Consider the following 13,066-nt stretch of genomic DNA (forward strand, 5'->3'; position numbering starts at 1 on the left):
TGCTAACTCGAGATCTATCTCGCTTCAGAACTGGCCAGTGCTAAATATAAGTGTTTGATTGTTCGTTTTTAACATTTCTTTGGTGAAAACTATACATGAATTAGTCCAATTTAAACAGAACAAATTCAAAATCAGTTTTCCATAAAAAAATCTCAAAATACATTTGTTTTGAATACTTGATTAAAAAAAATGTTCAATAATAATTTAGAAATATTATAATCCACTTAGTTATTACATTTTATAATAAATACGAAAAAATTTATTTATAAAATTCTAAAACTACGTTTGCATTACTTAACTCAAGTGGATTGTAATATTTCTGAGAAAATGTTAAATGTTTTTTTTAATCAAGTTGAGTTATCCAAATGTAGTTTTAGAATTTTATAAATATAGAAATATATTTTTAGTATCTATTATAAAATGTAACTCAAGTGGATTAAAAATTCTAAAACTAAATTTGGATTAACTTCATTAAAAAATATTCTAAAATTTTCTCAGAAATATTAGCTATGCACTTGAGTTATAAAATTTTATAATATACATTAATACATTCCATTTTTAAATTCTGAAACTAAATTTGGATTAACTTGACATAAAAACATTTTCAAATATTATAATCCACTTGAGTTATTAAATATTATAATAGATAATAAAAAAATATATTTATACAATTCTAAGACTACATTTGATTAAAACTTTTTCAAATTTTCTCAGAAATATTACAATCCATGTGAGTTATTACATTTTATAATAGATACTAAAAATATATATATAAGATTTAAAATTATAAAACAAATTTTGGATTAACTTATTAAAAAAACATTTTCAAATTTTCTCAGAAATATTACAATCCACTTGAGTTATTAAATTTATAATAGATACTAAAAAATATATTTTTAATACTTAAAATTCTAAGACTAAATTTGGATGATTAAAACTTGATAAAAAAAACATTTTCAAATTTTCTCTTAAAATTCTAAAACTACATTTGCATTACTTAACTCAAGTGGATTGTAATATTTCTGAGAAATTTTTAAATGTTTTTTTTAATCAAGTTGAGTTATCCAAATGTAGTTTTAGAATTTTATAAATATAGAAATATATTTTTAGTATCTATTATAAAATGTAATAACTAAATTTGGATTAGCTTTTTAAAAAATATTTTAAAATGTTCTCAGAAATATTACAATTCACTTGAGTTATTAAATTGTATATATATATATTATTTTATTAGAAATTATTTTATTAGAAATATTTTCAAATGTTACAATCCACTTGAGTAATTTTGTATAATAGATACTATATATATATATATAAGATTTAAAATTCTAAAACTGAATTTGGAATAATTTGATTAAAAAACATTTTAATTTTCTCAGAAATATTACAATCCATGGGAGTTATTACATTTTATAAAAGATACTAAAAATATATTTATAAAATTCTAAGATTAAATTTGGAATATTTACAGAAATATTACAATGCACTTCAGTTATAAAATGTTATAATATATAACAAAAATATATTTCTACAATTCTAAGATTAAATTTGGAATAACTTGATTTGAAAACATTTTCACATTTTCTCAGAAATATTACAATCCATGTGAGTTATTATTACATTTTATAATAGATACTAAACATATATATATATATATATATATATATATATATATATATATATATATATATATATATATATATATATATATATATATATATATATATATATATATATATATATATATATATATATATATATATAAGATTTAAAATACTAAGACTAAATTTGGAACAACGAAAAACATTTTCAAATTTTCTCAGAAATAATACGAGTCATTACATTTTATAATAGTTACTAAAAATATATTTCAAGGTTTAACTTGTTATTAAAGTAATTATTTCTCAGAGAAGTAGAGCTATAGCAATCTGATAAAATAAAATAAAAATCAAACTACAAGTGTAAATGGGGTCTGAAATGTCTGATTTGCATAAAACAGCCATTATGTTAAGAATGTGTCAGTTAGTCAAGAGGCTCGTCTTCCTTTATTATCTCAAATCAGATCAATCAAAAATGTTATGCAACTGACAAACAGTTATGACCTGAGAGAGAAAAATGAGATGACTACCTTGTAATACTAGTGTAAGCGGTTTATGCAACAGGCGGTCAGAAATCCCTGTGACCCCACAAGAATATCAGGGCATTTGTGCAAACCTTTTGCTGTGCATTTTCATTTCGTGCTTCATACAAGTCACTCACTACATGCGTGTTACATAAGTCACGTAATCAGAGACAGAAATCCGATCTCAAGGGGTCTCATTTGAGACGTGTAAACGGGGCCAACGGTGATAACGGGAACATTTTCCTCTTGAAAAGCTGAATTCTGAATCCCATCAGAAAATCCCTAAAGGTGGAAAAGACGCACATCCCAGGACTGGAGTGGTGTGGACGGAAGAGTATCAAATATTGAGTCCATGATCATGAATACTTCAGAGCGCTTCAGACACCTGAGCCGTGAAACTCACATGAAGCGAGCCGTTAAAACGGCATTAACATGCTAATGATGCTGATTCCTGAAGACACATCCAGCTTGAGGAGATGCTAAAACTCACACCTGGATAGAAACCAGGACGACTATCAGACGAGACCCTGAGACACTGGATCCGCACATGCATTAGGTCTCACCGTCACACAGAAACAAACCCTGGAGAACATCACAATGCACATCATGTTTGGCAGAAATGTTCATGTGATCTTACCGTCGTCCCCTGCTGTCATGACGGAGGCTTGATTTGTTGTAGTAATAAGGCTCTGCTGTGTCTTGTGACTGAATACACACACACACACACACACACACACACAGCATCTGCAGCGACTCCCTCTCTACTGACCTCGCTCGCATTTAAAGGAATAGTTCACACAAAAATGAAAACTCTGGCAAATCGGATGGCATTTTGGAACCGGAGCATAAACGATAATGACCTATCAGAACTTTGAAAATGCTGGGTTGGCTTTGTCCATTTTTGACCCAAATTTGGGTTGAATCCAGTGTTAATTTTGACAGCAAATTTTGATTTAGTTTTAGTCGTAGTCTTTTGACTAAAATGCCATTAAGTTTTAGTCATATTTTAGTCACCTGAATGGTTTTTAGTTTAAGTTTAGTTTTAGGGCGTTTTCACACCTACCTTGTTTCATCCGGATTTTAGGACTTTTCAGTTTGGTACGAATCAAAATTACAGGTGTGAAACCTTCCCGGTCCGGACCAAACAGACGAAATTTGGTCCGACGAAAATAGCTAGTCTCGGTCCGGATCAAACTGAACAAAGGTTCGGTTCGTTTCTAGTGTGAAAGCATTTTCTGTTTGGTTCAGACTTTCAGAGTATTTACAGGAAGTTCCGGTTTATGTTTAAATATTATAATGTTATTTTTTAAATTCAATCTAGGCTACATTGATTGTGAAAAGTGAAAAGATGCGCAATATGTCAGAAGACAGAAGGCCAGAAATGATTTTGAATTATTTTTTTTTGATTTTGCTTAGAAAGCCTTTCTTTAATGTGAATTTCGTTTCGTAAATTGTATCTTAATTTGAATCAACGTTTAATCAGATAATTTCCTGGATTTAATAAATAAGAAGCAAATAGTCTATAGCAGACAATAATCGCGGGTTACTTAAACTCAGCAGCTACTTGTCTCACAAACATGAGAAATATGTGTATATAAAGCTAGAAATGTCCACTTTTAAACGTAACGAAAAGAAAATAGTCAAGCAATGCGCACTGTTCAATAGTGGCAACGATATGCGTCCGTTCATTCATTCTGGTCAAAGACGCTGATGTCAGACACACGTCTGTTTACAAACCAATCAATGTCCAGATGCCGCCCGGATAGATGATGACGAGTGGACGCAAGTGTGTCATGTAAAGTTCTTTAGTCTGCTCACATAATTGCAATATGAAACCAAACCAAAACTAACCGAATGTATAAAATGTATCAAAACATGAACTTCGGATCGGACCTTGGTGCGGACTTTCAGGTGTGAAAACGCCCTTAGTCGACTAAATATCATAAGATTTTAGTCGACTAATTCTACAGTAGATTTAGTCTCCTAAAATCTAATGAGTTTAGTTAAATTGTAATACATTAAGCATTTAAGCATTACATAACCGACTGTCACTTGAACTGACATTTTGAAATCATTTTGTTTTTGACATTAAAAATACACGAAAGAGCTCAATTCACTTTTTTGTTTTTGTTTTTAAAACATCTATATAGTTTTTATAACTTTGAATTTCTGTTTTAGTTAGTAGGCCATATCAGGTTAAGCTAAAGCTTCAAATTAGTTAGTTTATTTATTTTTTTAATTTCAGTTAACATTTATTTAATTTCAAGTAATGAAGATTTTTTTAATGGTTTTAGTGAACTATTGTAACCCTGATACTTTATTGAATATGTGTCAAATACTAGTCTTTCCTCCTGACTATGAATTAAATGGGAATGAAATTAAATACAGTTTATTGTGTAAGCAAAAACAAATATATAATGTGTGACTTTTAATTATAAACAAGCTCGAAATACACCGGGACTCTTATTTTAAAATGTTCTCGGCATTACTATTGCAGTGGCAGGATGCTTCAAGTTCAGATGAGGGAGATAAAATATGCATTGTTACAAACGTCTAAAACACATTACTATATAAACATGGTAAAGTAAACATTGTCATTATTCATCAGCATTAGTTCATAAACAATTGCCTGGCATAAATGTGTGCTATTCATTTTCAACATTTTCGTCTCGTTTTTATTTGTTGACGAAAATGACAGTTGATTTTCGTCATAGTTTTTGTCATCCAACACTAGTTTTTATTTAGTTATCGTCTCGTTTTTCGGCAGTGAAAAAAGGTTGTTGACGAAAATTATGACAAAAATTATTCGTCAACGAAATTAACACTGGTTGAAACAACCCAGCATTTTATAGAGTGTGGTGTGAAAGAACATCAACCCTGTTTACAACAAATAAGATAACTATTACGATAAAGATAGTTCTTCTAAATACAAGAGATTTGCAGAGTCCACACCACAACTATGGCCCTGTCCCAAATGGCACCCTAAACCCTCACGGTCTTCCTCTGATTCCGCACTTTCACGACGTAATGTCGCTTCGACTGCCGGGAAGTAGTCGCACCAGTGCGGGATCGGCAGAAGTGCGCATCGAGGGCGCATATCGACCGCAAAGGGGCGCTCGCGAGCACCCTTCTGAGACCTAAAATGACAAATGGGACACCCTACACTCAAAAAAATAACTCTTTGAATGAACATAAAAAATCATGGAAAATATTTCCACATGATTAACTTGCTTTATTTTAGCATTATGCAATTATGTTATTCCAATTTAATGTACTTACTTTGGGTCAACTTAATTTATTAAGGTTGCTTCAACTTATTTACTATGGTTAGCCACAGCTTCATTTAATAGTGTCAGCCCAACCAATTTGCAATGTTTTGGACCAACTAATTTATTTAAGTTAGCCTAACAAAAGTGCTTAATGCTGAAAGAAAGCCATTTAATCACATGGAAATCCTTTCCATGATTTAATTACATTAATTCAAAGATATAGCTTTTGAGTGCATTTACAAAACCTTTTACTAGATTTTATTGGCTAGCCAGATGATGGTTTTGTTACATCCATGGCATGCCCAGAGTAGTTTTTTTTTTTTTATTAGAACAACTTTAATAGATTTAGTAGGTCCACCCAAGCACATGCTCTACACTTCACCCAATGGTAACCTCCAAAAACACTAACATAACACAAACTTTTAAATACCAACATAACAAAACATTTGTTTTGAAATATAAAAAGTCTCTCAATTTTCTCATCTTGTTAAAAATGGATCAAATTGCACTTTATTTAAACATTTACTCTCCGAATTCAGCCCCTTTGCAAAGCATGATGGGAAGTGAAAGTCTTATTTCTTTGGGTTACTTGATTGAAACGTGTTATTTCAAAATGAAAACATCAAGTTATGTCAAAGAGTAACGGTTTTAAATCAGTTTAACATGAATCAATTACATTTGAACCAGAAACCTAATATAATGGGGTTAAATCAAGATGAATTGCTTAAATAAAGTGAACAGCATCATAAATCATTTTTTTGAGTGTACGGTCTCGTGGACTTAACGGACACGCGCACGCAGCGGCCATTGTAAGTCCACAAGACCGAAAGTGCACATGAAGTGTGCTTATTCGTCAACGAAATTAAAAATTTGAAAAATTAGAAAAATTAGAGCTTACAAAAAACAGAACATTTTTGTGTGTTGGTGTGAACAGGTCTTAAAGGAGATGTCTAATGCCATTTCATGCATTCTGGCTTATTTACACGGTTAAAGAGTTGGACGTATGACTGTGCCAAATACACTCCTTCAGGATTCGAGAAGTTTCTGAACGTTTTTTTCGAGTATGGTCCTGTGTGACGTCATAAAGGGCAGAATTACTTGTATGGGCACTTCTCCCGGATGAGCACACACACACACACACACACACATCAACCAGAGTGAGAGCAAGAGCGCGTCCACCAACGAGCTTCGTTCAGGTTATGGGAGCAGTCGGCGGCGCTGCCATTTTGTTTTTAGACCACAAGATCAACAATGTCACTAAAGAAGTGTGTTTCTGGTTGTGAGGGAAAGATCACCTTGTTCAGCTTCCCAAATAACCCAGTGTTAAGGGAACAGTGGATGCGGTTTGTGTTTCCCGAGTTCTGCGAGTGTGTGTGTGTTTGTTTCCGGTCATGAGTGGAAACCTCAGGCGGGAGTGAAACTGCATCAAATGTGTGTGTTTTGTTGGCAATCGGCGCGCACGTGCATATAATGTGAACAACACCAACGTATAGAGAATATAGAGTTATCCAGGGATAATGCCATGATGTGTGTGTGTGTGTGTGTGTGATGTGTGTGTGCGTGTGTTCGTGACTCTTTAGCTCCGCCCACTGCACGCCTCCACGGACTCGGCTGTTTTCAGAAAGAATCGGTACACTCACTGTCTTTTATAAATAAGATAAAACTAAAGTTATGAAGAATCAACACTACTCTATAGATACTCACGATTAACACGAGACTGGCAGAAACTGTGTGTGTTATGTCCCCTTTAAGTCTGTTCTTCACACAAAAGCATCATTAGAAAACTTGGAATATAGTGTCATAGCTTTATGATGCTGTTATGGTGTTTTTGTCATTTGTAAGCATCTGCTAAATTAATAAATGTAATGTAAAGGTAACATTCATTTTCACTGTATGGAAAACAGCAGCTCAGACATTCTGATAAATATTTTATGCTAAGTTTTGGAATGACATGAAGGCAAGTAAATCATTTCATTTTTGCGCAAACTATATCCACTGCAAATGACAAGATATTAAGCCTTGTTTTCTGGAAAATGCTTCAAAACGAAACAAGTTTATGCTGTAGACTGATTTTTATGTGAAAGACTCAAAAGGATGTGACGTTTACACCCGAGAGCCTCTCTTCCATTCTATGGCACATGAAACGAAGTAATGCTTGTACAGAGAAGAATAATAGGCTTGGACTTGGTGCTGGTAATCCAATGCACAGGACATTGATGACACCGTGATCTTACTTCATTTTCATGCATTTTTCAGAAAACAAGACTAAACATCATGCCATTTTGCTTCAAGTAAATATATCGAAACACATAAAGAAGCTACAGTGGCCGACACAGGACAAAGATGTCATCTGAGAGAGCAGAGAGTGACTAGCGCTCTGCAAAGCAGTTTGTCCCTTTAGGGCTACTGTAGAAACATGACGGTGCAAAATGGCGACTTCACTGTAAGGGACCCGCGGTGTGTGTGTAGATAGAAATGGCTCATTCTAAGGTAATAAACACATAACGGTTCATTAAATAAGGTCTTTATACTCCACTGAAAACATTGTTATGTATATTATATTGCATTTCTGTCAATAGATCCTCATAAATACTACACACTGCACCTTTAAGAATGTTTGAACTGGGAAAAAAAGACCAAAATACTGATGTGTATAAAATTCATACTGTTCTAGCTCTTGTCGTTCCTCGGCTGTGATGGTTTGTATTCTCTTTGAAGTGTGTTTTCTTATGTTTTCAGGGGCCACTGTGTGTATTTTATGTTGTTAACCTTTAAACAGGCCTGGAAATAAGTGATCCTGGCACGTTCGGCCTTTTATTGTAATTCAGAGAGCACTGAAAGTTCAAAACCATAGCGAACACAGGTATACAGCATTGATGGGTGACACTGATTGTGATAATGGGCCGTACAGCTGCATTATCCATGCAATTTACATGACAAAACAGAGATTGAGGACTAAAGGCCTGTTCACACTGGGACGATTTCCGCGTGCGTTTAACGCAGACGTTTTACGCCTCGTGACTAAACAAAAGGCGCCAATGTGAGTGTGCATACAGACGCACAAAACGCCAAAGCTGCATTTTCAAAAAAATGCCTTGGGTTAGTTATTTTGTTTCGATGCAGCGTGTTAAAAACTGTCCGACCAATGAGATTGGCGCTTTGGTTCACGTGCCTGGAGCTGCTGAAATTACAGTAATGCTGCGTTCACACCAAACGCGAATAGAGCGTCAAAATCGCGTCTACTGCGTCTAGTTGGACGCTTGAACATTTTGAATCCATTTAATCCATAAATCGAGCGGTTGAAGCGAAATAGACGCGCGTTCAAGGCGCGTCTCTCATAAAACACCACTCTGCCTCTATATTAAATATATGTATTAAGCATTAATAGCCACACAAATGTGGTCCAGGCAACTCCTACATTATCTTCACTGCATGTATATTTAAATATCCTTAAAAATGTAAGTTATGAAACTTCTCTTTGCCCTCAGTCAAAACGATTTGGCTGACAACAAATGATAGATTCATGAGAGCAAAGATCGGCCGTTAGATCCACACAAGACGAGCCACTACAGGCCATCAGAGCCAGAGGCAGACGGCAGAAGGACTGGCTGAGGAAAGGCTGCTCTCGCTGGGGTTAATGAGCGCTGAGCGCCGCTGATCGCCTGGAGCTCACAACTCCAAAAACACCAGATTATTTTTTTTAAATAGGCGCTCTCTTTATAAATAAACCACAGATTTGAGCTTTAAACAACTACATTCTCACCTGAAAAAGTCTTAAAACTACATTTTGTGACCCAATAGTAGTATTTTTAAATTATGCAGGGCTTCTCATCACGTCACTTTACCCCGTGACAGCAGCGAGCAGGCTCCTGATTGGTTAACGCGGCGCGAATTGACGCCAAAGTTAAACATTAACTTGGCGTCAAAAGCAAATTCGCTTCAAACGCGTGAATGCACAAAAAGCACCATTCACGCACGTGCAAGACACACCAAATGTAGTTTTAAGGTGGAATCGCGTCCTTTGCGCTGCGCGAAACGCGTCTATCGCGCCGCAGGACCTCCGGACGGGCGTCAACGCGCCTTTCCATTGACTTAACATTGAAATCACGCGCTCCAGGCGCTCCATTAGCATTTGGTGTGAACGCAGCATTAAACACGATTTGGTGGCACAAATGAAGATATTTTTGTGTAAAGCTGATGGCTCTGAAAGGCTTCAGATAGGCCTCCATTGGCATTCAGTACATTTACACTCACAAGACCCATAAAAGGCACTTAAAAAGTCGTTACAAAGTCCATCTCACCACAGTGACTCTACAATAATTTTACGATGCGACAACAATAGTTTTTGTGCGCAAAAAAAAATCTAAATAACGCCTTTATCCAACTTGTTCTTGTCTTCCGTGTGTGTCTCCACGACGCATGCGCGAGAATATTACGCAGATTCGGTGAGATGGACTTTGTAACAACGTTTTAAGTGCCTTTTATGGGTCTTGTGAGTGTAAATGTACTGAATGCCAATGGAGGCCTATCTGAAGCCTTTCAGAGCCATCAGCTTTCAACTAAATTATCTTCATTTGTGTTCTGAAGATGAACGGAGGTCTTACGGGTGTTGAACGACATGAGGGTGAGTAATTAATGACAGAATTTTCATTTTTGGGTGAACTAACCCTTTAAGAGCGTTCCCTTTATAATCACTGAAGCTGTCAATCACTCACTGAGATCTACACTCCTGCGAAGACTCCCGCAATAATCAAAAACACTGTCTACACCGCACAACGAATCTCTTATTTACATCATGTTTACACTTTGTTGGTAATAATGGAGGGATTTGCAAGCGCGCAGAACTCTAAAGTTTGCGCCGAACAAAAACTAACTCTGATTGGCCATTGTATTCATGTACTCAACAGATACGCCTGTGATTGGCTACAAAGATCAACGCAACAAAAGCACGTTGTAAAACGAAACCGATGACGCTCTTCATACAGTGCTTACACACATACACAAGGAAGTGTTTGAAAACAGTGCCTATCAGTGGGTCTTGAATAAATTTGATCACATATTTAAAATTTCAGGACCGATATCAGTACCGGTTGTACAACCCTATTCAGACGCTTGATAAAATAGGTAAAATCCTCCACAGACAAACAGCTCTGGTGTACAATATTGCTGTCTCACGACACTCTCATGCACAATTTCTTCAATGTTAATCTATTTCAGCCTAATGCACTCCTAAACCATGCAGTTATAGGTGGATTGACACAAAACATAGTGTGTGCTTGACACTTGAAGCAATGCTTTTAGTCATTACTTTTGCCATTTAAATGCTTCAGATTTAAAATGCATATAGATGTATTTTTTTCATATGCATCATGTACTGTAAAAAAGGGAAAACATAGCCTGTCCACATTCCACCGTCCCAATCGAAACCAAAACTCCGGTCACAGAACACACACACACACAAAAATCACACGCACAATGAAACTGGGGCAGCGAGGAAACAATAGCTTCACAACAGGAACAATCTCACCAGTGAGCAATTCACACACACACACACACAGAAGAAACCTCAGCTAATGTCCCAGTAACGTCATACAGCACCTGAACATGCTTTCATGCCTTTTCATGTTCCTTCTCACACTGAACACGTCAAAGAAAACCAGCTTCACTCACCTGCGGACAGGATCATGTTCCCAGACCTCTGGACTTCATCAAACCTGCTGAAAATCACATTCAACCTGAACAAAACAAACAGAGGACGGTTAAAAGCACGCAATAAAGGTTAAATACATTATAAAAAAGAATAATGTTCAATTATTAAGAATTCAAACACTGTCACTATTTTATTTGTCAAATGTGCAACACGGAAAACAGCTGAGAACAATGAAATGTGTAAAAATAAATCACATGACGGCGCAGTGATTTTAATAATAATACAATTATTTACGTTTTTAATGTTGTTTATATGTCTACACTGTAAAAAACACAACTTGAAAAAAGTTTTGTTTTGTTGGTTCAGCAAAAATCCACACTGTATAAATCTCGTACAACAAAAAAAATCTTAGTACCAATTTCCCCTAGCTTCTTCTTGTTGACTCAACTTTTGTAAATAACAGTTATACGAACTGAAAATAAGTCGTCTGTGACACACAAAAAATGTTTAGTTGAGTCAACTTGACATTATTTGTTTTCTGGAGAGATGCAACTATTCTGTAACAAAATCTTTTGTAGTTGAGCCAATTCAACATTTTGTGTCTATTGGAAACAGACGTCCTTAAGAATTAGATTTTTTTATTGAAAATGTTTGGTCACCATTTTGGAGATGAGCGTTTCCTTGAGTTTCACTCTTTGGGTTTTGTGTGACTTTGTGGTTTTTGTAACAGTGTTTAACAAAATACAACTTGTTGCAAGGCTGCCATAACCAATGATCAGGTGATCTAGATAACAACATAAAGGGGAGTAGTTTACTACTTTATTCCTGATCTAAGTGATTATTTATGAATAATATATTATATTTACCAACAAAAGCTATGTGCAGCAGATCAGTCATTCTGAATTCCAATTTGTGAATATATTGTGGGAACTTTTATTTTAAGAATATACACACAGACATTAAGAATCAGCATATGAATCTCAACAATGGTGACACGTTTCATGCCACAATGCATGCTGGGAGCCATGATTTTAATACTTTGTTGGCTCCCAGCATGCATTGCTGCATGAAGCATGTCACCATTGTTGAGATTCATAAGCTGATTCTAGGTGTGTGTGTGTGGCAAGATACTTAATTTCCTCCTGTAATGAATTTTAAATTCAGAATGTCTGGTCTGCTGCAACAAAGTTTTGCTGGTTAAATATATAATACTGCAAAATATTGGTCAGAAACAAGATTATTGATTTATTAGAGTTTATGAAGCTGAAAATATGATAATCTTGATTTACTTTTTAGCAACAAATTCTATGTTTTGCTCAACACTGTTATAAAGGCCACAAACACAAAGAGTCAAACTGCCCAACCAAAGGAAACGCTCATCACCAAAATGGTGATGACCAAATGATTTACATTTTATTTTTTAAATCAACATCTGAACCTGTTAATTCTTAAGGACGTCTGTTTCCAATGGACAACATTTCTTGAATTGGCTCAACTACAAAAGATTTGTTACAGAATAGTTGCATCTCTTCAGAAAACAAATAATGTCAAGTTGACTCAACTACAATATTTTTATGTCACAGACGACTTATTTTCAGTTCGTATAACTCTTACTTACAAAATTTGAGTCAATAAAAAAACTAGGGGAAATTGGTACTAAGATTTTTTGTTGTTGTACAACCTTAATTTTTTTTACAGTGGTGTTTTTAATATTCTCTAAGACAAAATGTAAAGTTGTACATCAAAAAAAATCTTAGTACCAATTTCCCCTAGTTTTTTTTGTTGACTCAACTTTTGTAAATAACAGTTATACGAACTGAAAATAAGTCGTCTGTGACATAAAGAAGTTGAGTTTAGTTGAGTCAACTTGACATTATTTGTTTTCTGGAGAGATGCAACTATTCTGTAACAAATCTTTTGTAGTTGAGCCAATTCAACATTTTGTGTCTATTGGAAACAGAAGTTCTTAACGATTAACAGATTTAGATGTAGATTTTTTTATTGAAAATCATTTGGTCACCATTT

The 13,066-nt window shown here is 34.8% G+C and overlaps 1 protein-coding gene across 2 annotated transcripts in view; it reads right to left on the bottom strand.

Annotated features, from left to right (window-relative positions):
- Positions 1-13,066, bottom strand: part of LOC307143198 (CLIP-associating protein 1-B) — a 140,389-nt gene that overhangs the window by 106,245 nt on the left and 21,078 nt on the right. The window contains exon 8 of one of the 2 annotated variants that reach the window (XM_079844526.1): positions 11,062-11,126. In XM_079844526.1, the coding sequence (XP_079700652.1) occupies positions 11,062-11,126 (65 nt within the window). Of the gene's footprint in view, positions 1-2,759; positions 2,824-11,061; positions 11,127-13,066 lie in introns of those variants that run through there. The other variant, XM_079844527.1, reaches the window with a different exon arrangement.

The sequence above is a fragment of the Gobio gobio genome, assembly GCF_949357685.1.
Source record: "Gobio gobio genome assembly, chromosome: 19".
Taxonomy (NCBI): domain Eukaryota; kingdom Metazoa; phylum Chordata; class Actinopteri; order Cypriniformes; family Gobionidae; genus Gobio; species Gobio gobio.